This window comes from Dromiciops gliroides, chromosome 3 (assembly GCF_019393635.1).
Source record: "Dromiciops gliroides isolate mDroGli1 chromosome 3, mDroGli1.pri, whole genome shotgun sequence".
Classification (NCBI taxonomy): Eukaryota; Metazoa; Chordata; class Mammalia; order Microbiotheria; family Microbiotheriidae; genus Dromiciops; species Dromiciops gliroides.
Genome location: NC_057863.1, coordinates 72,106,627 through 72,132,577, shown reverse-complemented (window position 1 = coordinate 72,132,577; position 25,951 = coordinate 72,106,627). Strand labels below are relative to the sequence as shown.

The 25,951-nt window shown below is 39.3% G+C and overlaps 1 protein-coding gene across 1 annotated transcript in view; it reads left to right on the top strand.

Moving 5' to 3' along the window:
* Positions 1-8,993: 8,993 nt before the first annotated feature.
* Positions 8,994-25,951, top strand: part of XRCC5 (X-ray repair cross complementing 5) — a 115,472-nt gene continuing 98,514 nt past the window's right edge. Inside the window, exons 1-6 of the mRNA XM_043995691.1 lie at positions 8,994-9,145; positions 15,974-16,087; positions 17,176-17,359; positions 20,927-20,975; positions 22,215-22,337; positions 25,608-25,799. Coding sequence (XP_043851626.1) covers positions 9,125-9,145; positions 15,974-16,087; positions 17,176-17,359; positions 20,927-20,975; positions 22,215-22,337; positions 25,608-25,799 — 683 coding nt within the window. The 5' untranslated portion in view covers positions 8,994-9,124. The remainder of the gene's footprint in view (positions 9,146-15,973; positions 16,088-17,175; positions 17,360-20,926; positions 20,976-22,214; positions 22,338-25,607; positions 25,800-25,951) is intronic.

Here is a 25,951-nt window from a genome sequence, read left to right as displayed (position 1 = left end):
AATACTTTAAAAGTATCTTTAAAAGCTCAAAAGGAATAACATGACTAATGAAGAATTATGTTTGATGTTATTGTACATATATAACCTATATCAGATTACTTGCTGTCTTGGGGAGGGGGAGAGGGAGGGGAGGAAGGGAAGAAAAGTTTGAAACAGGAAATCTTATGGAAACAAATATTGAAAACTATCTCTACATGTAACTGGAAAATAATAAAATACTTTCATAATTAAAAAAATAAATAAACAAAGGATAAAAAAAGCTCAAAAGGAAAAAAAGAAGGCAGTGTGAAATCACAAGAGGCATTAAAGTTCCATTTAAAAGAGTTTAAGCAGGATCCCAAGACAAAAGAAGGGTATAAAAATCCTTACGCAGCATTAGGAAATCCATTTTTTAACATGGTGATGATGTTCACAATAGATCCTCCATGTTCCTTCATCCAGGACTTGTAAACTGTATAAGAGACAAAAGTCAATCAATTTAAATAATTTCCACACAACATGGGGAAATAGGGTAAAGGGTGACTCTGAAATCAGATCATCTCAGGTCAAAGCCCTGCTCTGCCACTTGCTACCTAAGTGACCTTGGACAAGAAATCTCTGCCCTAAAAATCCAATAAAATTATAACTCTCTCTGATGTAATTTCTCTATAATGACTGTCAGAAATTCCAAACTTAAGAGGAAAGTATTATATTTTTTCCAATCATATCTAAAGATAATTGCTGACATTCATTTAAAAAACTATTTTGAAGTTCCAAATTTTCTCCCTCCCTCACCAATGCCTCCCTGACAATGTAAGTATTTTAGGGGCAGCTAGGTGGTGCAGTGGATAAAGCACTGGCCCTGGATTCAGAAGGACCTGAGTTCAAATCTGGCCTCAGACACTTGACACTTACTAGCTGTGTGACCCTGGGCAAGTCACTTAACCCCCACTGCCCCACAAAAAAAAGAAAAGAATGTAAGTAATTTGATACAGGTTATATATGTGAAATCATGTAAAACATATTTCCATATTAGTCATGTTGTGAAAGAAGCAGGCCAAAGGAACCACACACACACAAAAAACTAACTAAAAAGAGTATACTTTTTTCTGCATTCATACCAAATCAGATCTTTCTCTGTATGTGGATTGCATTTTCCATCAGAGTTCTTTGTAATTGTCTTGGTGTAGGGTGCCATTGTCTTTGTCTGTATGGCCGGGTCTTACAAGGAAAAATCTGACCTGCATGTGCATTTTTCAGGTACACTATTATATCATTAGCCCATCCTTGAGAGTTTTGGAGACTTTCTTATCAATAGTTTCCCAGGGAAGTATGTTCCCAAGCCCTGAATACTTGGATTAGTGACTGTTATTTAACCCCTACTCTGTGAGTACAACACAAGCTTGTTTGCTTCTTTCCCCATGCAAAAACATTCAGTGTATCCTAGCCAAGCATGGGGAAGTCATGCAACCTTTTGACCAGTCAATTTCCTGCACCTGTACCCCTATATGTCTAATTCATGCTTTAACAGACAAAGAAGGCTTTCTGCCAAGTATGCTTATATAACCTATATATATATATATATATATATATATATATATATATATATATATATATATATATATAAATATCAGGGAAGGTTGGGGAGATGTTAATGGGAATTCACATAATGTCAACTGACCATCCCAGATACTGACTCCCTGTATGTAAGTCTCTTTTAAATAAATTCTCTCTTTTTCACCCTGGAGCCATCAATGTTTTTCTTCAGTATCAAGTTTTTATTTCAGGGATACCGGGGAGGTGTTATAGACCCAAGTCTATGCCTGTACCCAACACTTGGATAATAGTATTGCTGCAAAGAGCCAAGTTGTTCATAGTTGATCATTGCACAATGTTGCTGATACTATGGACAATGTTTTCCTGGTTCTACTTACTTTGCTTTGCCTTTTCAGGTTTTTCTGAAATCAGTCTGCTTGTCATTTCATATAGCATAATAGTATGCCATTACATTCATATGCCACAATTTGTTCAGCCATTCCCCAATTGATAGGCAACCCCTCAATTTCTAATTCTTTGCCACCACAAAAAAAATTGCTGTCTTTTCCCCTTTTTTAAGATCTCTTTGGGATACTGACTTACCAGTGGTATTACTGCATCAAAGAGTATGCATAGTTTAATTGATCTTTGGACATAGAGAAACTCCAATCTTTGTTCAGGGTTATTTTTCTTAATCTTAAACCTTTAGTTAAGCATAATAAAACCTAGATTCTTATCGCTATAGTTTCTTTGTCATGATAGATCTATCTAGCAGTAGTTACCTAGCATACAAATTCAATGGGGTGTGGGTGGATATTTCTCCCATAATATCTTCAAGGGTTGCCAAAGAAATGAGGATTTTCTCTTTTTTTTTTTAGTGAGGCAATTGGGGTTAAGTGACTTGCCCAGGGTCACACAGCTAGTAAGTATTAAGTGTCTGAGGCCGGATTTGAACCCAGGTACTTCTGACTCCAGGGGCGGTGCTCTATCCACTGCGCCACCTAGCTGCCCCAAAATGAGGATTTTCTAATGGTTGATCTAGATACTGAAATAAAGACAACTGTACTGTACAAACTGAAACTGGGTAAAATAATAACAACTACAGCTTGATCCTGATTGATGCCAATAATGGATCCTATTCAAACTGCATATTTCCATTAGGCTGGGACCAGGTACCATATTTTACATAATTATAATTTCAAATAGTACAAAGCTAAGTAGGATCTAGCTATATTTTCATTATGGGTTTCAACTGGGAGAAAACACAGTAGAATACAAAAAACACTAGTGTCACAATGTGGAATATAGGTAACCAGGACAAAATCCAACTCTATGGCAACATGATTTCCAGAATACACAACAGTTGGTCTTTATGCTTGACAGTAATGACAAAGAACAAGTGAATGAAGACCAAGAATAACTGATGAGAATGTTTGGTATAATGTGTGTTAGCTAGCAAGCTGGATCTTCACAAAGCCACAAATAAAACCGAAATACCAAATAAACTCAGATTTCATTCTCGTTTTCATAGAATCTGGTGCACCCACTTTTGAGGATGGACTCTGTGAAGGACTGGATTGGTTGTCCATCAAATGCTGAAAGCAGAAATGAAACAACAAATGTTTTTCTCCCCCTCTTGATTCCATCCCTCTTAATTTCTCCCAGTTTCCCTTTGATTTACTAGAGAGTGGGAAACAGTTACTTGGTGGTATGAATTCTGGAAGCTGTGTTTCTCCTTTGTTGTCACAGTATGTATAATAGTTGTTGTTTTGTTTTGTTTTGTTTTTAGTGAGGCAATTGGGGTTAAGTGACTTGCCCAGGGTCACACAGCTAGTACGTGTTAAGTGTCTGAGGCCAGATTTGAACTCAGGTACTCCTGACTCCAGGGCCAGTGCTCTATCCACTGCACCACCTAGCTGCCCCCACAGTATGTATAATAACATACAATTAATGTGGAAAAAAAGGACTGAAAATAGGTTTCATATTTAATGTAAATATTTTGGGTTTCCAATGGGGCAGTTTATGGCACTCCTAAGCAATATCATTCAACTTTTTGTGTTTGTGGGGGGAATAGCAAATCAACTAACAATTTAGTACTTATATGGGATTTTAAAGCCCAATTAAACTTGGGTTGTTTAGGATTAATATGCAGCAGCAGAACCACATGCTGATTTGTAAGATCTATGTTCAGATCCATTTGGGTGGTTGGTTTTTAACATGAATTCAGTATATTATTTTATTTTATTTTTTAAAAAGACAAGCAAAATACTCAAATCCCCATAAGGGAGGGATATGATTAGGGTAGTCTTTGCAGTAATAATTTGGATATAAGTCCATTTTAATTGACTGAAGTTTCTCTTTTGAAACTTGAAAAAGGGCAATAAAAATTAAGCAAGTGATCAATTTTTCATAGTTAAAATAGAGAGCCATGGCGGGGGGGGGGGGGGCAGCTAGGTGATGCAGTGGATAAAGCATCGGCCCTGGATTCAGGAGTACCTGCGTTCAAATCTGACCTCAGACACTTGACACTTACTAGCTGTGTGACCCTGGGCAAGTCACTTAACCCTCATTGCCCTGAAAACAAACAAAGAGAATAGAGAGCCATATAACTTTGGATATTTCAGTACTTCATAGAGTTGCACTTGTATTTGTGCTCACAGGAATACTTAATTGGGGGGGAAAATAACCTTTGAGGTTGTAGTTCAGAGCAGGCTGTGCATAGAGAGCTGAACCAGTTTAATCATAAACTATTTATCACTCCATCCTTTAGTCTCCATGACTTCAGGTGAGATTTTCATCAATTCACAATACCTGGTTAACTTAAGCCAGATACAGACTTGGCTATTATAAACACTGAGAAAGGGTTGGTTTTATTTTAAGGGGAAAAAAAATTTTTAAGTTTGGTGAAGTGGGTGATGCTTCTGTTTGAAATGATGCTAGAAACCTCTCCACAGAAAGCATAGCCCATATTAACCCCAACCTTGGTTGGCTGGTGATATTCCAGAGACACAGTCAAGAAGAATAGGCATTTCTCTAGAGCAGAGGTGTCAAACACTTGGCCCAAGACATTCCTAAGTGTGGCTGGAACTAGATTAAAATTTAATTAGGAAATATTTAACTAAATCAATAAAAAATATAGCATAGGTAATGTTAATTTGTGGTTTTCTAAATCAATAGACAGGTTACAACAATCCATTTGTATTTGAGTTTGATACCCCTGCTCTACATATCTAGGATTTGAAAGCCAATGCAGAATGGAAGAATTTTGATTTTGGGGTTTTTTTGGTGGGACAATAAGGGTTAAGTGACTTGCCCAGGGTCACACAGCTAGTAAGTGTCAAGCATCTGAGGTTGAACTTGAACACAGGTCCTCCTTAATCCAGGGCCAGTGCTTTATCCACTGTGCCACCTAGCTGCCCCCTAAGTCTTTTGATTCTTGAAGCATTTGGTCTTATTTTGGAACAAGTCCCTTTCTTTATATGTGTGAAATGTTCTTTGGTACCTCTCACACCACATGATTCAGATTTCTCATCTGAAAAAAAAAACACCTCTCTACACACACTTCTTTCTTTTTGTGTTTTGATAAGACACTAAAGAAGGTGGAACTACTGACCTTTACACAGAGAAAAACTCAACAGGTTTTGGGTTTTTTTGGTGATGGGGAAACACGCTGATTTCAACACAATTAGTAATCAGATGTCTTAGATGGTTATTTTCAGGTATCATTAAGAACAGTACTATAACTAAAGCTCTTAGAAAAAGACTTTTCTGGGGTTAATTACATTATATGAAGAGGCACAAAAAATCTATTACAATACATTGTTTCAACCTTAATCTCATCAGATTTTCTTTAATGCCTCATTGCAAAGACAACTGACCTGGAAAATAGATCCAGGAGAGATAATCTGAGAATTATTGGACTACCTAAAAAACATGATCAGAAAAAGAGTGTAGACGCCATATTCCAGGATATTATCAAGGAGAACTGCCCTCATATTACAGAATCCGAGGATAAAATAGTCATTGAAAAAATCCAATGATCACCTCTTGAAATAGACCCTAAAAGGAAAGCTTCAAGCAATATTGTAGCCAAATTTCAGAATTATCAGGTGAAGGAGAAAATACTGCGAGCAGCCAGAAAGAAACAATTTAAATTTCATGGAGCCACAGTCAGGATTGCACAGGACCTGGAAGCTTCAACATTAAAGGATCACAAGGCTTGGAATATGATATTCCGGAAGGCAAAGGAGGTTGGATTACAACCAAGAATCAACTACCTAGCAAAACTGATCACTTTCTTTCATTGGAAAAGATGGAAATTCAATGAAATAGGGGACCTCCAAGGTTTCCTGAAGAAAAGAACAGAACTGAACAGGAAATTTGATCTTCAAATACAAGACTCAAGAGAAGAATAAAAAGGTAAACAAGGGGAATAAAGTTATTCAATAAGGTTAAACTATTTACATTCTGATATGGGAAGATAATACTTTTAACTCTTGAGATCTGCATCTCTATTGGGATATTGTTATTAAGTTGACTTTGATGTGATGAATTGAACTTGATACATTGCACCACCTGCTTCAAATATTCATGTGGGTCTGTGATCACTATCAATTCAGAAGTTCTCAATAATGTAGATCATAACTCATCCATGCCTGCCCAGCCTATGTGAATCTTGTTTTTGTTCTCCTTTAAGTTTGCAAAAGGAATCCTGAAGTGTACCAGCCTTCCTTGCTTTCTCCTAACATTTCATGAATGGAATACTGTGTTCCCCTGTCAGTCCCCATTCTTGTCCATCTTCTCTTTGTATCATACTATTACTCAATGATGTCCTCTACTCTTGTTCTTTAGAGTTTCTCATTGGTTCTATGTTGCAGACAGCTCATATTCTCAGTGCACCTTGATTGCTCTAGTTGATACTTATTTTAAAATCTTTGGAGGCACTAGTAGTATGTCTCCATGTTACAATACTAATAGAATGTTGATAATAAAAAGATGGCGGCTTTTCTTTCATGGGAAGCTTGGGATCAGTTCCATACAGAGCACTTTCCTTCCTCTATTCAACTCTGAGTACAATTTGTCCATTTGTATTGTCTGTCCCAGTTCATATAGTTATCTCATTTTATGGTATTAAGATCTGTATTCTAAGGTCCTTTTGAACTATACCATCCTACATTTAAATAGCGCTTTTAGCTCATTAGAATCCACTCTTGCACTCTATATTTTGTGTCCTAATATTTTATGTTCTAACATCCTATGTTCCAAGCCTGTTTTGGGCTCTTACATTCCACATGCTTTGAGGTCTAATATTCTATGTTTTAACAGTACTGCTTCCAGCTCAAATACTCTGTGCCAACATCTTATGTTCTAAAAATTCTACATTCTGGAACTCCTTAAAGCTTGAACATTCTGTATTCTAACAATCTAAGGTCCTTCCAGTTCTAACATTCTGTCGACCCTGAAAACAAATGGCCAGAGTCACAGAGATTAGGCAACTGCTGTTAATTCTGCTAATGCCAGAACTCACACAGATGATCACAACCTCTGAAAAATAACTGAAAAATAAAACAAAATAAAACCAAAGAGCTAACAGTGGTCATAAGCAAAAAGCTTCCTTTATTCCACTGGAGGTGGGAAACTAGACGCATGTTGGGACCTCCTCTGATACCCAGGAGACCCACTTTAGTGTGGACAAATATCAATACATATACCAATGGCTATGTGGTGAGCTGTAGCCCTGACAATGAGGGGTAACCGCAATAATGAGATAAGTTTGATTCATAGTAGGACTTCATGACTGGAAGGGGTACTGCAGGTGCTTCTCCAAGCTCAGGGACCACTTGGTGTTGGTGTGAAACAATCCTTAGATTTTGCTGTGGCCAGTTCATCCTGAGGGTGAATGCAAAGGATTGTTATTATGGCAAGCTAAGGACACAGCTTGCTTGCTAGGTTTTACCTCTGGAAGACAGGGTGTCTCCTATTAGTAAAGAGAGGGGTGGTCTTTGCATGGGGATTCTGCTAATTCTAACATTCTATTTTCTAAGGGTGTTCCCAGCTGTAATATTCTTTGTTCAAATATCCTATTTTCTAAGACTGCTTCCAGTTCTTACATTCTAAATTCTTTTTTTTTTTTTTGGCAGGGCAATGAGGGTTAAGTGACTTGCCCAGGGTCACACAGCTAGTAAGTGTCAAGTGTCTGAGGCCGGATTTGAACTCAGGTACTCCTGAATCCAGGGCTGGTGCTTCACCACTGCGCCATCTAGCTGCCCCCCATTCTAAATTCTAACAGTCTGTGTTCTAAAGGTGCTCTGAGCTCTAAGAATACTTTTCCCATTCTATATTCTGTTTTCTAAGATTACTTCCAGCGTTTACATTCTAAGTTCTCACAGTCTGTGTCCTAAGGTTGCTTTTAGCTCTGACAGTCTAATATTCTTTCTTCTAAGGAGGCTTTAGGCTCTTACATTCTATATCCCAATCATCTATGTTCTAAAGTCCTTCCCACTTCCAATGGTCTATTATCCAAGTGTGCTTCCTGCTCTTACATTCTATATTCTAATGTGTCCCAAGGTCCCTTTTAGCTCCAAAAATCAAATATTATTTTCTAAAGCTGCCTCCAGCTTGTACATTGTATATTTTCACAATGTGTTCCAAAGTCTTTTAGCTCCTATAAATGAATATTCCTTTTTCTAAATTTGCTTCTAGTTCTTACATTCTATGTTATAATTGTTGTTGTTAGACCTTCACTCTCAAAGTGGACCATGACAATTGAATTGTATTTAAGTGACGGAGGGCTGTGCAAGGTCACCAGTCTCGCTGTCTCCTCCAGAGCCATCTCTGTCCAGGGGTAAGATATAGATTAGGACGGATCTGTGCCCCAAAGTCCCTTTTAGCTCCAATTGTCTAATATTCTGCTGGTTTTTTTTTAAAGCTTCCTCCAGCATGTGCATTGCATATTCTTGCAATGCGTTTTAAGGTCTTTTAGCTCCTATAACAGAATATTTCGGGGTTTTCCCCCCATCGGCTTCCAGCTCTTGCATATTCCATCTTCTCACAATCCATGTCCCAAGGTCCCTTTTAGCTCCAGCTGTCTAAAGGTCTGATTTCTAGGGCTGCTCCCATCTCTAGAACTTTCAATAGTCTTCTGGAAACAATTGTGTCAGGAAAAGAGCTGAAGTTTAGAGGTAATCTAGAAGAGAAGCAGACGTGGCGGATCGTTATTTTATTTACTTTGTTTCCCTGGTGCTCACTGCATGAGAAGGGAACAAAAATAGCGAGGTGAGGTTATAAAGTATGCCGCAGCCAAGGCGGAGTAGGGTAACGGAAGTTAAGGCGGGGACGGGAGGAAGGAGGAGGGGTAGGGGGAGAGTACAAAGCCTAGGAGGCATGCGCGGCGCTCTCGCGCCGTCCCTGCGCTTCTTTGCCTTCTTTCTTCCCCTCCGCTCCCCACATGTCTCTGACTCTTCGCTTCCTGCCGCGCCTGCGCCCTCAGTGGCTCTTCCTTTCCCCGCCCCAACTCCCAAGTCCGGGTGTTACTCCGGAACTGAAATTGCTGTGCTTTGGTTTCCCGCTCGGAAGAGACTGAGAGGAGAGCTTCACGCGGGGTGGCAAGATGGCGTGGTCAGGGAATAAGGTAGAGCGAGTCCAGGGAAGGGAGAGAACCTTGGCCCTGACGCCCCCTCGGGGCTGCTGCCGACGCGAACAAGGGGCTGGCGGGAGGGTCAGGTCGTCCTTGGCGCCGGAATGTCCCTTCTGACCAATGGCCCGGGAGCATCTCTTCCCCTACCCTCTTCACAGCCCTCGGCGTTGGACTGGGGGGTGGGGGGGTGGGCGGAGGCGGGAGGGGCCAGAGAGAGGGGGCAGTGGGGGGAAGGGAGGGGCGGGGACCCGAACCTCTGACCCAGCCCTCTAGGATCTTTTTCTTTCTTTCTTTTTATTTTTGGCGGGGCCATGAGGGTTAAGTGACTTACCCAAGATCACACAACTAGTAAATGTCAAGTGTCTGATGTCAGATCTGAACTCAGGTCCCTCTGAATCCAGGGCCTGTGTTTTATCCACTGCACCACCTAGCTGCCCCCATCTAGGGTCTTTCTAATGCCTTCGGACTCGAGCGAGGACTCCTCATCCTTATCAAGCATCCAGGCAAGAAGAGCCTACTATGTGCCAGGCTCCGCTGAGGGCTCGGGCAGATGACACCTGACGCCCCCCTCACAGCCCCTTTGCAGTCACCATAGTGGGTGGAATGGAATGGAATGGAACGGTTGGAAGGGGCTTCGTCATTTCCTCGTCCTTTCATGAGGCACTTAGGGTTCATTCATTAAACATTTATGAAATTCTTACCGTGTGCACATCACTGGCTAGGAGCTGGGCGTGCAAAGACGACATTCGGGTCTCTCGAGGAACTGGCAGTATAATGGACAAGGGTACAGGGACCACGGATACACATAATTAGATGGGGTCTCATCTGATTGTCAGGCCTTTTCGCCCCTGATTTCCCACTCCACCACCCCTCCTCCCCCCATGGGGCAGCTAGGTGTCTAAGTGAATAGAGCAATGGGCTGGGAATGAGGAAGACTCATCATCCTGAGTTGAGATCTGACCTCAGACACTTACTGGCTGGGTGATCCTGGACAAGTCACTTCACCCTGTTTGCCTCGGTGCCCTCACCTATAAAATGAGCTGGAGAAGGAAATGGCAGACCACTGCAGTGTCCTTGCCAAGAAAACGCCAAAATGAATCACAAGAAGTTGGACACAACTGAACAATAACAATTTCCCTCCTGACGTCCAGTCTCACATCTCAAACTGCCTCTTGGAAATCTCATACCTTAGGTGTCTGAAAACTCACTGTGTTTAAAATCGAAGGCATTAGGGGGCAGCTAGGTGTAGCAGTGGATAAAGCACTGGCCTTGGATTCAGGAGGACTTGAGTTCAAATCCAGACTCAGACCAAACTTTTCTGTCACCTTCCTTCAGTCACTCAACTCAGTCACAACTTTAGTGCAGGCCTTCATCACCTCCTGGATTATTTTAATAGGCTCCTAATTGGTTTATACCTTAATTCTCCACACAGCTGCAAATCGGTTTTCCTGGTGGAGGTCTCACTGTGTTACTCCTTTACTTAATAAACTCCAGTGGCTTCCAGTTAACTGTAGGATAAAATATTTGATCCTTATCCTTTTTAGTGTCTATTTTAATGTAAGTTTTATAATGTACATAATTATTACCAGAGAAGTCCTTGTATGTATACACATAAATATATACATCAGTGTGCATGCTCAAATTTTTTTTTTTAGTGAGGCAATTGGGGTTAAGTGACCTGCCCAGGGTCACACATCGAGTAAGTGTCAAGTGTCTGAGGCCGGATTTGAACTCAGGTCCTCCTAACTCCAGGGCCGATGCTCTATCCACTGCGCCACCTAGCTTCCCCTCAAAAATTTTTTTGCTGATAGGAATGCATGATCAAAATGTTTGGAAACTCGTGGACCAGATGTCTTCTAAGGCCTCTTCTGGCTCTTCCTGTTGTTCCTCACAACAAACATGTGAGGTAATGAAGATCCATTGTAGCTGTGGGATTGGAAAGAAGGGGACAGATGCTGGAGATGTGGAGATAAGAGTCAACAAGATTTGTCCACTAATTGGAAATGAGTGGTGAGAAAGGAAAGAGTTGAGGATGATAGGTTTAGAACTTGGGTGACTGGAAGAATAGTTGTGCCCTTGACAGAAATGGGGAAGCTTGGAGAAGTGGTGAGTAGAGGGGAGAAAGATGTTTCCTTTAAGAAGTTCAGGTGGAGATGTCCAGTAGATGATGAAGAATTGGTACTGAAGCACTTTTGTTGAGGCCTGGATATGTCAATTTGGGAATCATCTGCACAGAGACAGTAATTAAACTCATGGACGTTTATGAAATCTGGAGATGTGTGTGTGTGTGTGTCTGTGTGTGTGTAAAAGTGAACAGGGAACCTTAGAGCACATTCATATTTGGGGGCAGAACATGTATGATAATTCAGCAAGGGAGCTGAGAACACTGATAACACAGGTAGGAGGAGGGGAGTGAAGAAAGGTAAAGGAAGAGAATGTTGAGAATGTTTTGGAGGAAGAGAGGTTAACAGTATCAAAAGCAGCAAAGAAATTAAGAAAAATGAGGACTAAGAAAAGGCCATTAAGACTGGCTATGTACATTTGGTTTGAGATTAATATGAATTCAAATAAAGCAAAATTTAATTTAGTGAAAATTACAAAATATCATACCACATTAAGATGCAATCCAAAATTTGATTATTCTGATGTATGTGAGCTTGTTGAAGTTAACGTTCCGCTATACTTGTGTGATCCTGAGTAAGTCACTTACTCCCAGTAAGTCCCACTCACTGTGTGGTTGTGTTAAATTGCTTTTTAAAGATTCCTTAATAAAATGGACAAAAGGAAGAATACTTATCTTTCTTTCTTTTTTTTTTTTTGGTGAGGCAATTGGGATTAAGTGACTTGCCCAGGGTCACACAGCTAGTAATTGTTAAGTGTCTGAGGCTGGATTTGAACTCAGGTCCTCCTGAATCCAAGGCCGGTGCTTTATCCACTGAGCCACCTAGCTGCCCCAAAAGGAAGAATACCTATGATAGAAACATTGCCAGCACCAAAAATAAGAGACTTGTTATTAAAAAAAACATTTAATGTAATTGAACAGGATAAATGTGGTCATAGTAACTCTAAAATAGAATAAGATGTCACAATGCCTCAATCAATGACAGAGAAGAGTATAAGCCCTGTGGGCAGAATTAAAGAAAAAGGCAGAGTCCTATTTTCTTGTAGTTTGCAGACCAGCTATAAGGAATAGAAATGTCACAGGGACAGAAATGGAGCATCTTTTAACTATATGCATTGAAGATTGCAATAAAAAGCACCTTTCTCTGAGCTGAGCAGCCATGCACACAAGGATTCAAGTTTATTTAAGGACAGAAAATGGAAACAAAGTAGATGGCAACAAAACTGTTACTTCAAACCTTGGTTATTGTGATCACTAAAAATTGAGTTCAGTTGCATGATGTTAAAATGACCAGGGTAGATGAGGACCCAGTAGCCAAAACTCCTGCTGTTTTGAAGGAAATAATTGAAGAAAGTGGATATATTGATGAACAGTTTCTTCTGGAAAAGGCTGCCTTCCAGAATTTATATTTCATTTCTATTACAGACCTGGCAGGATTTGTTTGGGAGAGATTTGCATAAATTGAGGTCTTAGGAGGAAATGAGGTCAAAAAAGGAAGAGAATATAGAGAAAAACCAAAATAATAACCTTGCTTAGGGGATGGAATATGGATCCACAAGCAAAAGAGACTGCCAAAATCTACCCACCATTATAGTGTAGAGAAAGAGGCAGATCATTTCTACCCGTAAAGGTATCCATTTCTCATCTCTAAACTGAGACGGTTCCTAGAATCATAGTTTAGAACTGGAAGGTTTCATAGAGGTTAGCTGGTTCAGTACTCTCAATTCATGGTGAAGATTTTGAGGTCCATAAAACTAAGGCCTTGACTCCAATCCAATGCTTTTGAGTTGGTGTAGATACTGTGCTCTCAGCTTTCCCATTCTGTGATTCTTTGTTGTCCTCAGGAACTGTATAGCCTAAAATTACCCCTTTTCCATTTGATAGTTATTAAAAAATAGTTGGGGGGCAGCTAGGTGGCGCAATGGATAAGGCACTAGCCTTGGATTCAGGAGGACCTGAGTTCAAACCCAGCCTCAGACACTTACTAGCTGTGTGACCCTGGGCAAGTCACTGAAACCCCATTGCCCTGCAAAAAAAAAAAATAGTTGGGGGCAGCTAGGTGGCACAGTGGATAATGCACCGGTCCTGGATTCAGGAGGACCTGAGTTCAAATGTGATCTCCAACACTTGACACTTACTAGCTGTGTGTCCCTGGGCAAGTCACTTAACCCTCATTGCCCTGATCTCCCCCCCCCCCAGTTGTTGATGACAGTTGTTTTATTGCCCACTTCTGTGTGGGACTTGATTTCTCAGTCATTTATTAACTTGGTCACTCTCTAATTTGTCACTGTTCTTTTTAAAATAGAGTCCTGAGAATTGAATACAGTACTTTAGATGTAGTGTGACCAGGGCAGAGTACAGTGAGGTTACTACTTTCCTTGATGCTGTCAGCCAGTATGTTAGTGATCCTTTCCAGCTTCATGTCTTCTGCAGATTTGATAAGTATACCTTATGTTGATATTTGTGCATGTGTATTCATCTAAAAGATAAGTGTTGCAGGTTGTGACATTAGAAGAAGTTAAAACAAAGTCCAAAGAATAGATCCCAGGACAAAGGACTGACAGTGGAGTGTAGTCATTCCAGACAGTTCATTTGGGGAAATGGAAAATAGTGAAACACAAAGAGATGTAATACATTTTTTGACATGGCTAATTTGGGAAGTTGTTTTGCCTTTTAAATCTGCTTAATGGAAACAGTAGTGGGAGGGATAAGATAAATTTTTTAAAATACTGGTTATTTATAAAATAAAAGAAGAAAGACAGCATTGAAAATATGTTTGACTTCCAAAGGTATCTATTAAGTTTATAGGTTCCAGGAACTTAGTTAACCTAGTCCTTTCCAGATGGCCAGGAAAGATGGAAGTAGAGATAGGAATTTTTAAAGAGATGGCTTTTTTGCTTCCAGCAGTGCATTTGCGTCCTGCTTTTGCTATAATGAGTTATTCTGCGTAATTAGCTATATTCATTTGAACCATGTTTCTCTTGTGAAGAGAGATTGCAAAAGAAGCTGTCAGATTTGTCTTCCTGGATGAGAAGGTTGATGCACTTCTGGCCACGAATTATTTGAGAGGTAGAGATTTTCAAACAGATGGGTCAGAAAGAGTTTGCTGCCTCCCTCTATGATATGAGGGTCTGGTCTTGCTATGGTCTAGCTGAGGCATGTTTCTCTTATGAGGGGACTATGAAGGTACCTTTCTGGTTAAAGAGGTTGTTCTTTAGCTCATTATGTTCTTGTTGGGCCCGGGAAACTGTAGGGTCCTTTTTGCCATCAAGGAGATTCCCACAGGTTATCTAGAAAAGACTAATAGAAAAATAAAAGAAATCAATAAAACTTGTTTTGAAAAATCTATACATATGATATACCTTTTCCTTGATCTCCCAGTCTGATAGCTCTGAAAAAAAGAAAATCAGGTTAGTTTGACATATATTTTTGAAATAGCCTCTTTGGGATCATTACTTTCTTCTAGATACTCACTTGCTGTTAATTTAATGATAATTTCTAGATTTTTGCCAAGATCAAATTCACTGTCTTATAGTTTGCAGATGAAACTGTTTTTCTCCCCCCCCCCCAAAGGTGCCCTAAGGGTACCTTTTGCCCCTCTATAACCCTACAAAGAGAGGCAGTGTGATATAAAACCTTGAAGCCATCTGGGTTCAAATTCTACCTTTGATACAAACTTGTGTGATCTGTAGTAAGTCACCTCCCAATCTGCTAGGCAACTTTCTTTTATTTTTCTTTTTCTTTTCTTTCATTTTTGTGTGTGGGGGGGCAGTGGGGGTTAAAGTGACTTGCCCAGGGTCACATAGCTAGTAAGTGTTAAGTGTCTGAGGTCAGATTTGAACTCGGGTCCTCCTGAATGCAGGGCTGGTGCTTTATATATTTCACCACCCAGCTGCTCCCTAGGCATTTTCTAAGGCTATAAGTTATATAGAAGATGCTGACTTGAATTGATAGAAATTATTTCCTTAAGTGGGATTTCTCTATGCCAGTTAAATCATAGATTTAGTTCCCATTATAGTTATCCCTTCCACATTGTCGGGGTTAGAGGCTCAGTGTCCCCATGATCTGGAAAATCTGTAAAATTTTTGGCCTTGTCTTTGTGCCAGAGAAAAAGTCTGAATTTTTTTTCTTTTTCTTTTATGGGGTATTTACAGTTCAATATGTATATTTTATGCATTTCTAAGTTTCTAAACTTTTGCTGTGTCATCTGGCCATGTCTTCTGCAGTTTCTGCAAAACTCTCCCAAAATTCCCATTTAATTTCTGATCCGTGATATAGCCAAACCACAATGTGGAAAGTTGCGATGCAGAAGGGATAACTGTATTATTCCTTCCTATGCTATAGAATTGTCTACTTAACAGAAAACACAGAAACATGTTAGGTCATTTTTGGCTGTCTCTGCCAACCATTATTGTCCCATTTATTACACCCCGAATTCCTATACTTTTGGTTCTCTTCTTTTCTTAAAAAAAAAAAAATTGTTGTAATTAGCACTACTAATAAGACTTATCTCATTTTTTATCTTTAGTTTTCCTTATTCTTTTCTTACAGGATCTGGCCAATTTCTGTCTTTTTGGGTCATTGTGTGTACACATGTCATTACCGGTTTTGCAAGTGAAATAAGCAATAGGCGGAGTTCTCATGGGCACAGTTGCATGCAGCTGGACATCTTCTAATACCTTTTGGAATTTCTCCTTCAGGCAGCTGTGGTGCTATGCCTAGATGTGGGCTTTAACATGATGAACTCTCTTCCTGGTGAGGAGTCCTCATTTGAACAAGCCAAGAAGGTGATGACCATGTTTTTGCAGCGGCAGGTAACTAGAGCCTTGTTTTTTACGTTGGTACATCTCCTTAGAATACCGAATAAACAGACATTTTGTTAAGGTATCAGTTATGGAGAATGCTAAGTTCACCTTAGTTTAGCTTTTTCAAAGTGATTTTTAACTGAATTACCTTAAATCGTCCCCTGTGAAGGTGGTAAGCACACTGCATCAGCTGTAGTTGTCCTTTTTTACCTCTTTGAAATCCAAGTAAAACAACTTTAGTAATTAAATAGTTGAGGAAATGTTTTTTGGGTCCGGCTGGTTTTTTTTGTTGGTTTTCACATTGCCTCTGAATACTAGTTCATAGCAAGAATTATGTAATTTGTGTAAGCTGAAAACCACTCAGGATGTTTTTTCTTAGACATGTACTAATGATTAGGTTGGGGCCAAAATTAATTTGAAATTTAACTCAGTAGAATAAAGATATTTCCATCAAGCCTAATGCTCTGCTACCAGCAGAGAGGCCTTTGAGGCCTCTCTGTAGGAAGGGACATGGTTATTGTTCCCTCTGATATCAGCCCTGAAGGTTAGGTTTAGCATGCACAAAAACTGCATTATAGAAACGATGAGCAGGCTGCTCTCAGGAAAACCTGGACTTAAACGAGCTGATGCAAAGTGAAGTATATACTGTGTACAAAGTAACAGCAGTATTGTAAGATGATCAACTGAAAGATTTACCTAATTCTCAGCAATACAATGATCTAAGACAACTCTGAAGGACTTATGATGAAAAACGTTACCCATCCCCAGAGAAAGAACTGATGGTGTTTGAATACAGATTGAAGCATTTTTTTTTTACTTTCTTTATTTTTCTTTAGCTTCTTTTGGTTTGTGTTTTCTTTCACAACCTAATAGAAATGTTTTGCATGACTACACATGTATAACCTATATTGAATTGCTTGCCTTCTCATTGAGGGGAGAGGAGGAGGAAGGGAGAGAATTTGGAACTCAAAGTTTTAAAAATGAATGTTCAAAATTGCTTTTACATGTAATTGGGGAAAAATAAATTACTAAATACATTTTTGAAAAAAACCCCTGCATTATGCAAATCTTAGTCTTAATTTTTTTTCCCCCTTCAGGTTTTTGCTGAGAGCAAAGATGAAATTGCCCTAGTTCTTTTTGGTACGGACACCACCAAGAATGACCTTGCCACGGGGGATCAGTATCAGAATATTACTGTACACAGACTGCTCATGCTACCAGATTTTGAATTGTTGGAAGACATTCAAAACTCAATTCAGCCAGGCTCTAAAGAAGCTGACAGTATCCTTTTTTTCACCCACAGGAGAACTTTGTTTAATCTGTAAGAGTAGAAAGCTGGGTGCTGAGGTGGCTGCTGTTGGAGTCACGACTCAGTGTGAAGGGACTTTTGGTTTTGAGGATAGCATTGGTGATGGTGAGAGTGCAAAGGAAAGAGCTCAGTTTGGAGTCAGGAGGACCAGGGTGCACATTCAGTTTTGGTTCACTCCATGTGTAATCCTGGCACTTTGGAGCACAGATCAGAAGTGGAAGGGACCCCCTCATTTTACAGATGAGGAACCTTAAATGCCAGAAATGTCAGGTGCCTCACAGAAAGGGGATTTGAACTCAGATCCTCCAACTTGAAAGCAGTGATCTTTCCATGAGGCTATGGAGTACTCTAGTCCTCCTGGGCCTTAGTTTCCTCAAAAGGGAGGAATTTTGAATTAAGAGATCTGAGTTGTCTTCCAGTTCTAAAGTACACAGTGCTACATTGTTTATAATATTTGTTTCCATATATACTAAAAATACATATGGTGGGGCAGCTAGGTGGTGCAGTGGATAGAGCACCGGCCTGGGAGTCAGGAGGACCTGAGTTCAAATCCAGCCTCAGACACTTAACACTTACTAGCTTTGTGACCCTAGGCAAGTCACTTAACCCCAATTGCCACACACACACACACACACACACACACAAATATATATATATAGTGAGAGGTTAAGAGTCATAGGGGAAGCACCAATGCAAAAGACTGAAAGGAGAGAAAAGGATGTATCTAGGAGGTATTTCCTGTTAGATCTTTCCCAGGTTCTTCTAAGGAGTATGGCCCTTTTTTCAGTAAAGAGTAACTCTGTCATCTGTATTTTATAGTTTTCTGAGTCTTCAACTGTTCACCTTATAAAAGCATCTTTGGGTAGTACCAAAAATGCATTTACTTTTGTATATCTAAACTATCAGCAAGGGGAATTGTAGGACAGGGGATAAGGAGCTACCTCTGTCCTCTCAGAATCATGAAGACCTGAGTCCAAGTCCCAACTCTGACCCATACTGGCTCATGACCCTGGGAAAGTCATTTGGCTTTTCAGTACCCCCAGGCAACTCTAAAACTATAAATCATGGAATGGTTGAAGATCTGCATAGGTAAAGGAAATTTCCTCACTGGAAATATTTGCTAGTAATGAAATCACAGGTCCAGACCAGAAATCCTCTCAGTAATGTTATGCTTTATCACTGGGAGGTGCTGTTGTACTGATAGTGATAAGCTGGGACTGCTGCTGGCTGGTCATAATCTTATTCAGTAAAATCTGTAGCATTCAGGAAAGAGAAGTTCTTTAAACTTAGGTTGTTTCTATCATTTTCCACTGGGTGATTAAAATATCAGATTAGCATCAGACTAACATAACCTTGAGAAGTTTTCCTGTGTTCTTTGAAAAAAGAAATTATATTATTAGACCTCAACAGAAAGCCTGTTAGGCATGTAGGCATATTACAAAAGCATGTTTTGATACACTGCTCATCAAATCATATCTTCCAAAACACTACTCTTCTCAGGGAAAATCTAGGATTATGCAGCCTATAGTAGTGTTGTTGGCCCCTCCAACCTATTGTTGATGAATACTGTTGTGGTAAAAAAATATGAAAGTTTTTTTATAACAGTCGGTTAGGATAACTGAAAGACGCCAGTTTTTCTTTAAGGACCACCCTTTCGGGGAAGAGACCAATGGCATGAGCTACGCACGCCAGTGCGCCTGCTGCGCATGTCAGACTGCCTGCTATGCACTCGACTTCCGGGGTGCGAGCTGAAAAGGCAAGGAGAGAACGGAAGTGGGGCTTTTTCCTGCTCCGCTGGTCTCCTGGCTGCGCTGCACAGACTCGGACTGGAGTTTGACTCGGCCCGGCTCTCGGTTAACAGCACGCGCTTGACTCGGTCTCTCTCCCCAAAAGTGGCCTTGGGTTTTGGTGAGTTTTATACAGAATATAGACTAAGCCTAGACTTAAGACGATTTGTATTGTATTTCTACTTTCCTATCCTTCTAATCAACATCACCTTGTGACTACCATACAATAAAGGCTCTATCTAGAAAACCAGAAGCTTCTTCCATTTACTAGTCTGGGAGATAAATTAAGGGAAAGGTTAAGTAGGGGAGATTTATGATCTAATATCCAATTTTAATCTCACACTGTATTCCATTTTGCCCTGTATACATTTTGTTCATTCTCCCTCCTCCCCCTCCAAAAGAATTTGAAGTCCTTAAGGTATCATAGGGACTGCTTCCTCCTTGTCCCTGCATCCCCAGAACTTGCCTGCCTCATGGGTACTTAGTAAATGCTTAATTGATTGATTGAGATTATCTTCAAAAGGATAATCTTTACTTCCCCAAAAGATGGGCAGCTAGGTAGTATGGTAGAGTGCTAGGCCTTGGGTCAGGAAGATCTGAGTTCAAATTTGATCTCTGTGACCCTAAGCAAGTAATTTAACCCTGTTTGCCTCAGTTCCTTGTCTGTAAAATAGGGGTAATAATAGCATTTATTTGCCAAGGTTGTTAGGGGATCAAATGAGCTAATATGTGTGAAGTGCTTAGCACAGTGCCAGACACATACTAGGTACTATATAAATGTTAGCTATAGCATCATCATCAAAATGCTGGTCTTGTTAACAACTGATTCTAATTGAGTCATCTATAAATGTTTTTTTGGGGGACTTTTTGGTCTCAATTTACTCCTAAGCTTTAAAGTATCTTTAGTTTTTTTCAGTGTTTTGGGATGTGGCTTAGAATAGAGCTTCTTAAGCTTTTTCCACTTGAGATCCCTATTTGCCTGAGAAATTTTTATGCGACCCCTGGTATATAGGTATATAAAATAGGTATATATAACCTTTTACTGTTGCAAAATGTTTCACAACTCCCACATTCAGTTAAAGGACCCCATGTGGGGTCATGATCCACAGTTTAAGAAGCTTTGACTTAGGAGTCAGTGTTTACCTTGCCTGTATATTTAGCCTTTTTTTTTGTAAGCTCTTTTAAAAAGGTTGTTTTTTTTTTAAAGACTATCCTCACACAGCTGTCTCCTTATGCATTCAACAACCATTTCTGAAACCTTTCTAGTTGTTTTTCTCTGGAAGTGTGGAAAACTGGATTGTGTGCGGTATTTCAGCTTTAGACACACTGCAGTTCTGGATAAAGGGTCTTCTGTTTTATTGAATTGAGTCGGATGTGTTGTGTTGTGAATGAGGCTGCCCTACAGGATTATGGTGACAAAACTCACTTTAAAACCAGGGGATAGTACCAAGTTGTAGCACTTTCACATTGGGAGTGGGCAGAACTTTGGTCATTTCATAGCTGTGTGACACTGGGAAAGGTATTCAGTCTCTCCTAGTCTCAATTTCCTCGTTTGTAAAACAGGGATTATGTACCTGCCTCACAGCATTGTTGTGAGGATCAATTGACAAATGTAAATTTTTCAAACCTTAAACACTATGTAAATACAAACTATAACTATATAACTCAGGCTGGGAAATTACTGGGAAAGAGTTGTATATTTTCAGGATGAAGCAATTGCTTGGTAATGTCTCTTTCCCTTAACTAAATTAGTCCTCGATGCTCTCGTTGTGTGCATGGATGTGTTACAAAAGGAAACCATGTAAGTATTGCAGCCAAGAAGAGTTGGGAAAACCATCTGCAAATATTGCTCTTATAGCAATGTGGCAGTTAATTCAATGTTAACCAAGTAACACGCATGGTTAGCTCTTGGCAATGTTCACCAAAACTCTGTTGGTTACTTCATCACAAGATATATTCAGCATTTAGTTTGTTAAGGTTAGAAGACTGCGTAGCCAAGGAGAGTATCCCTGGGACATGAAGCTTTTGGCTCAACTGTTGACTTCTAGCTCTGTTAACACATGATTGTTAACAGGCCGTGTTAGGGGGCAGCTAGGTGGCGCAGTGGATAAAGCACTGGCCTTGGATTCAGGAGGACCTGAGTTCAAATCTGGCCTCAGACACTTGACACTTACTATCTGTGTGACTTTGGGAAAGTCACTTATCTCTCATTGCCCCACAAAAAAACCAGAAAAAAAACCAAAACCCCCCAAAACAGGCTGTGTTAGTAAATGGTGTGATTTGGGTACACCTGAGAGGATGGTCACATGATGCGGAGGAAAGAGAGTGGGATGGATACCAGGGAGACCTGGAAGCTACCACTTGGTATCTCAGTTTCTTTATTAGTAAAATGAGATCTCTTGCCAATTTCAAGTTTCACAGTACATATTCACTGTGGCCAAATCCTTTCACTGCCCACCTAATTTGGTGACACTGTAGACATATTTAAGTGATTTCACACTTGACATGTTGATGAATTGATTTTTGCAGCTAATTCTGAAGGATACCACTTGTTTTGTTCCTCACTTGTCCATGGGACCTCTTCCTTCCATGGAAAGACAAAATGGAGGATTCTCCTTCCTACTTAGACACTGTGTAACTTTAGCTGGTAGCACCAGAAATAGGATGACAGAATGGGTTCACCTCTGACATATATTCCTGGTGAGCAATGGCAGTTGGGAAGAATCAGATTAGGGAGGAGGAAACTAAGAGATTTTAGTCACATTGACCATATTTCTTAAGTGGAAATTGGGACAATATTTAAAGCACATAATCTCTTAAGACACCCAGGAACTTTCTCCAGGTTGTCAGAAATGATACTTTATTGGAGATTCATTTAAGAACCCCTGTTATATAGCTTTAAAAACCATCAGAACTATTGAAGCCATACTGATTTCATTTCAATTTACTTCTTTGGTCTCTTAGTGGCACAATTTCTCCCAGTCACTCTCTTAGTAACATAGGTATTGTTTTCCTAATACAATGATTTTCTCTCTTCTAGTGGAAAGAAGTTTGAGAGGAAACATATTGAAGTGTTCACTGACCTGAGTAGTCCCTTCAGCAAAGACCAGCTGGACATTATCATCAGTAACTTGAAGAGCTCTGACATCTCCCTTCAGTTCTTGTAAGAACAAAGGTCTAACATATGAAGCTAAAACCTGTCCTTGGAGAAGTCCCATGATATAGGAATAAGATGGTAAATCCAGGGAATATAAATCCTTCCCATAATCCTCCATCCTGATACATCTACTCCTGCTGCTTCTGTATTAGGAGCCAGCATGCAGCTTATTTACCATTCTCTGGAATAAGCCTCGAGTCAAAAAGGAAGACTTTCTGCTCCATCTTCCTTACTTTGTGTCAGCATGTCATGCAGAGAGATTAGAAACATTTCTCAGGAATCCTGTTGTAGAAAGAAAATTTCTAGAAATGTTGAAGCCATGGAAAAACATGTTTTGGAGTTTTTTTTTTTCCCAAAGAAAAGCAAGAAAGGAAAATGGGGTGGTTCTGGAGGGATAGACATTTTGGGGAGAAATTTTAATACCTGTAATATTTTTTAAAACTTCTTTTCTAGTTCTAAAGTTAATTTATTAGTTTAGGAAAATAAAAATGTATTATAGTATTTGCTTTATTGATACAATTATATTGTTATTTTAGAAGAATAAATGAAGGCCTGGGGAGGGGAAAAAAATTAAGGGGAAAAAGATCTTTCTTCTATCCCTCAATTTTGAGGAGGCAGTCAAATAATGTCTCAAAGCAGTAGTTCTCAAAGTGTGGTCTTCAGACTCCTGAAAGTCCTTAAGACTTCTTATGGGATCCAGGTGGTAAAAACTATTTTCATAATAATAGTAAAATGTTACTTTCCTATTAAAATATTTCTTCCTTTCCCAAAAACATAACTGTGTGATGCTGGATTTTCTTCACTTCAGTCATAACAATGTATTGCAACAATTTGAATGCATAAGAAGCATGAGAATTTAGCTCCCTTCTGTTAAGCCAGACATTAAAGAAATTTGCAAAGATGTGAAAAATAATTCTATTTACATTAATTTTTTTGTTTTAGAAAATTATTTTTGACAAAAATGAGTTATTTATGTTTGCATGTAATGGTTTTATTATTTTTAAATGTAATACTATTTTAAAATTTTATCAATTTTAATATCTAATATGCTAAGTACCACTAGTAATCCACATAAATCAAAGCTCTTTGGTGTTCACTATAATTTTTAAGAGTATAAATGGGTCCTCAAAAATTTTTAAGAGTATAAAGGAATCTTGAAATCACAAAGTTTGAGAACTACTGCCTTAGAGGAACAAAAGTATTTTCACTCCTAGACATCTATAATCTCTTGTATTATATAATTATAATGATTAAAACTCGTATTTATGTAGTGTAGTCCCTTAACAAAAAATGATTTCCTAATACCTAATCCTTCTGTCAGCAAATGTGTTCTTGACCTGCCTGGTGAAAAGGGCTCATGGAAGTTGGGTTATTGGAATCTGCTGGAGCCTCTTGCATTTGTCAAGAAGTGCCTTCTACCTCTAGGGGTGGGAGCCTCCCCACTGGCTGCCTCATGTTGCTGAGGGCTTCTCTTCAGATTTCTTAAGGGCCATGAGGATAGTTTGTTCCTATAGCTTTGTAAAATAATAGTCAGAAAAAACTTTTCAAGAAAGTACTTCAGAAAAATGAAGTGCTGTTGAAATGACATTTTTCTTCTCATTGAGTGCCAATTTACCTAGCATTTCAAGGGCTCCACTTGGCTTCTTTTTCATGCTGATGATCTGAGGGTGCTTTTGCATGGTTTAAAGGAGCCTGAACTTTCTGTCTGAGTCATCTTTATTTGATAAAATAATGAATTCAAGCATTTATCGAGTGCTTATTATGTGTGTGGGACATCTTACTAAAGGGGACAGAGAAGCCTCTATTACTTCATGCTGTAGTTTTGTTAGACAATAAAAGCTTATACTTATTAAGAACTCTAAAGTCCCCAAAGCACTTTCCTCACAATACCTCTGTTCGGTCTCACAGAATCTGAGAGTTGGAAGGCACCTCAAAAGCAGTCTTATCCCAGCTGGAACTGACCAAGAGTCTCCTCTACATCATCCCTAGCAAATGGTCATATTTAAATCTTCATTTTATTTTACTTCATTTTTAAGAATGTTAAAATAAATATCTTTATTAAGACTATGACAATCATCAGTGAACATTTCCATTTGCAAAGGATAGAAACTATAAAACTATGAATATACCAAGTACAACTTTTTTTAAGTACACATCAACTTGAATATAGCAATACCAACACTGCCCTTCTTGCTCATGTCCTCTTTCAAACTTCTTTCTGTTCTCTTCTGGGTATTTTTTACCTCTTTCATTGACATTCATTTCTCTTTCTCCTCCTCTTTGACTAACCTTTTTGTAAAATGCAGGGAAAAAAATTGCTGGAGAGGAAACAAACACACTTACCGGACTCTTTTTCTGATTCCAATGATCTGAGATGGGTCTTCTCATAAGTGATCATCTTTCTCCCTTTAGCAAAAGTATCTCACAGAAGAGAACAGAATTTGGAGTTTCCTGGTCTTGGCTATCCCATTTTTAAATTTCTTTGCTTGGCTTAAGACCAAGGAGAAGACTCGCTAGATTTGGGATAGACTTGTTGCTTGGATGTACTTTTTGATTCCTCTCTTCTGCTTCAGGAGAGGTTCCTTCCTGGTTTGATGTTGGGGTGGGGTAGAGAGGAGGAATTTGTGGCGCATCTGTGTCTCATTCACTCTGTTCTCTCCTTTTGATATTTCATATCTAAGCACAATGTAAACTTTTGGGGGGAATTAAATGTAATTTAATTTTGAAACAACATACATCCTAACCCTTACCCCCTACCAAACTGTATACAAAGCATATTCCCTAAAAAAGAATGTTACTGATTATTAACAGTCCTGTAACTTTTAACCATGTTTTTTAATATTAACTGTGGTGATCGACTAGACTTTTGTTGACTTTCTGTGCTATTTTTGTTTACATCAATGTGGTCATCATACTTAGATTTTCTTCTTGTTTTAGTTTCTGTTTTCCCTTCAAGAGCTTATCTTCTAGTTAAAATGGTATATAATTTATGACTAATAAGAATAATGATGCAGCCTTAAAAATACTATGTTGAATGTTTGCTTCATATGAGCTGAATTAAAAGGTTGATGGTAAAGTGTGTGGGGAAGGTGCATTTTGGGGCTTATTGACAGATCACTTAATAACCCCAGCAAATCCAGATTTAACTTTGGTTTCATTTGATTTCTACCTGTGGGCTAAAATTGTCATTCAAAAACGGAACTGTGCATTATCTGATGATAGAAAGGAGCCTATTTTTATGGACGTAACAATTACTGGTACTGTTCTTTGCCTTAGTCTTCCTTTTCCAGCTGACAGCCAAGATGAGCCTGAAGATAGAGATGATAGCAACTCTCACTCTGCAAGACACAAACCATCTCTTCCGCAGAAAGGACTCACTGAGCAACAGAAAGAAGGTGTTTGTGTGGTGAAGAATATGATGATGATGCTAGAGGGGGAAGGTGGTCTAAATGAGATTTACTCCTTCAGGTAAGGGAACAGGAACCTTGCTGGCAAGGACCTAAGATCTGAATTTGTCTCAATGACTTGACTCTTGTTGGAAGTCTTCCTGAACCCTTTATTTTGTCATTATTTGGACCAGAAGTTTTATTTCCTGGCCTATTCCCCCAAAACAGGTATAA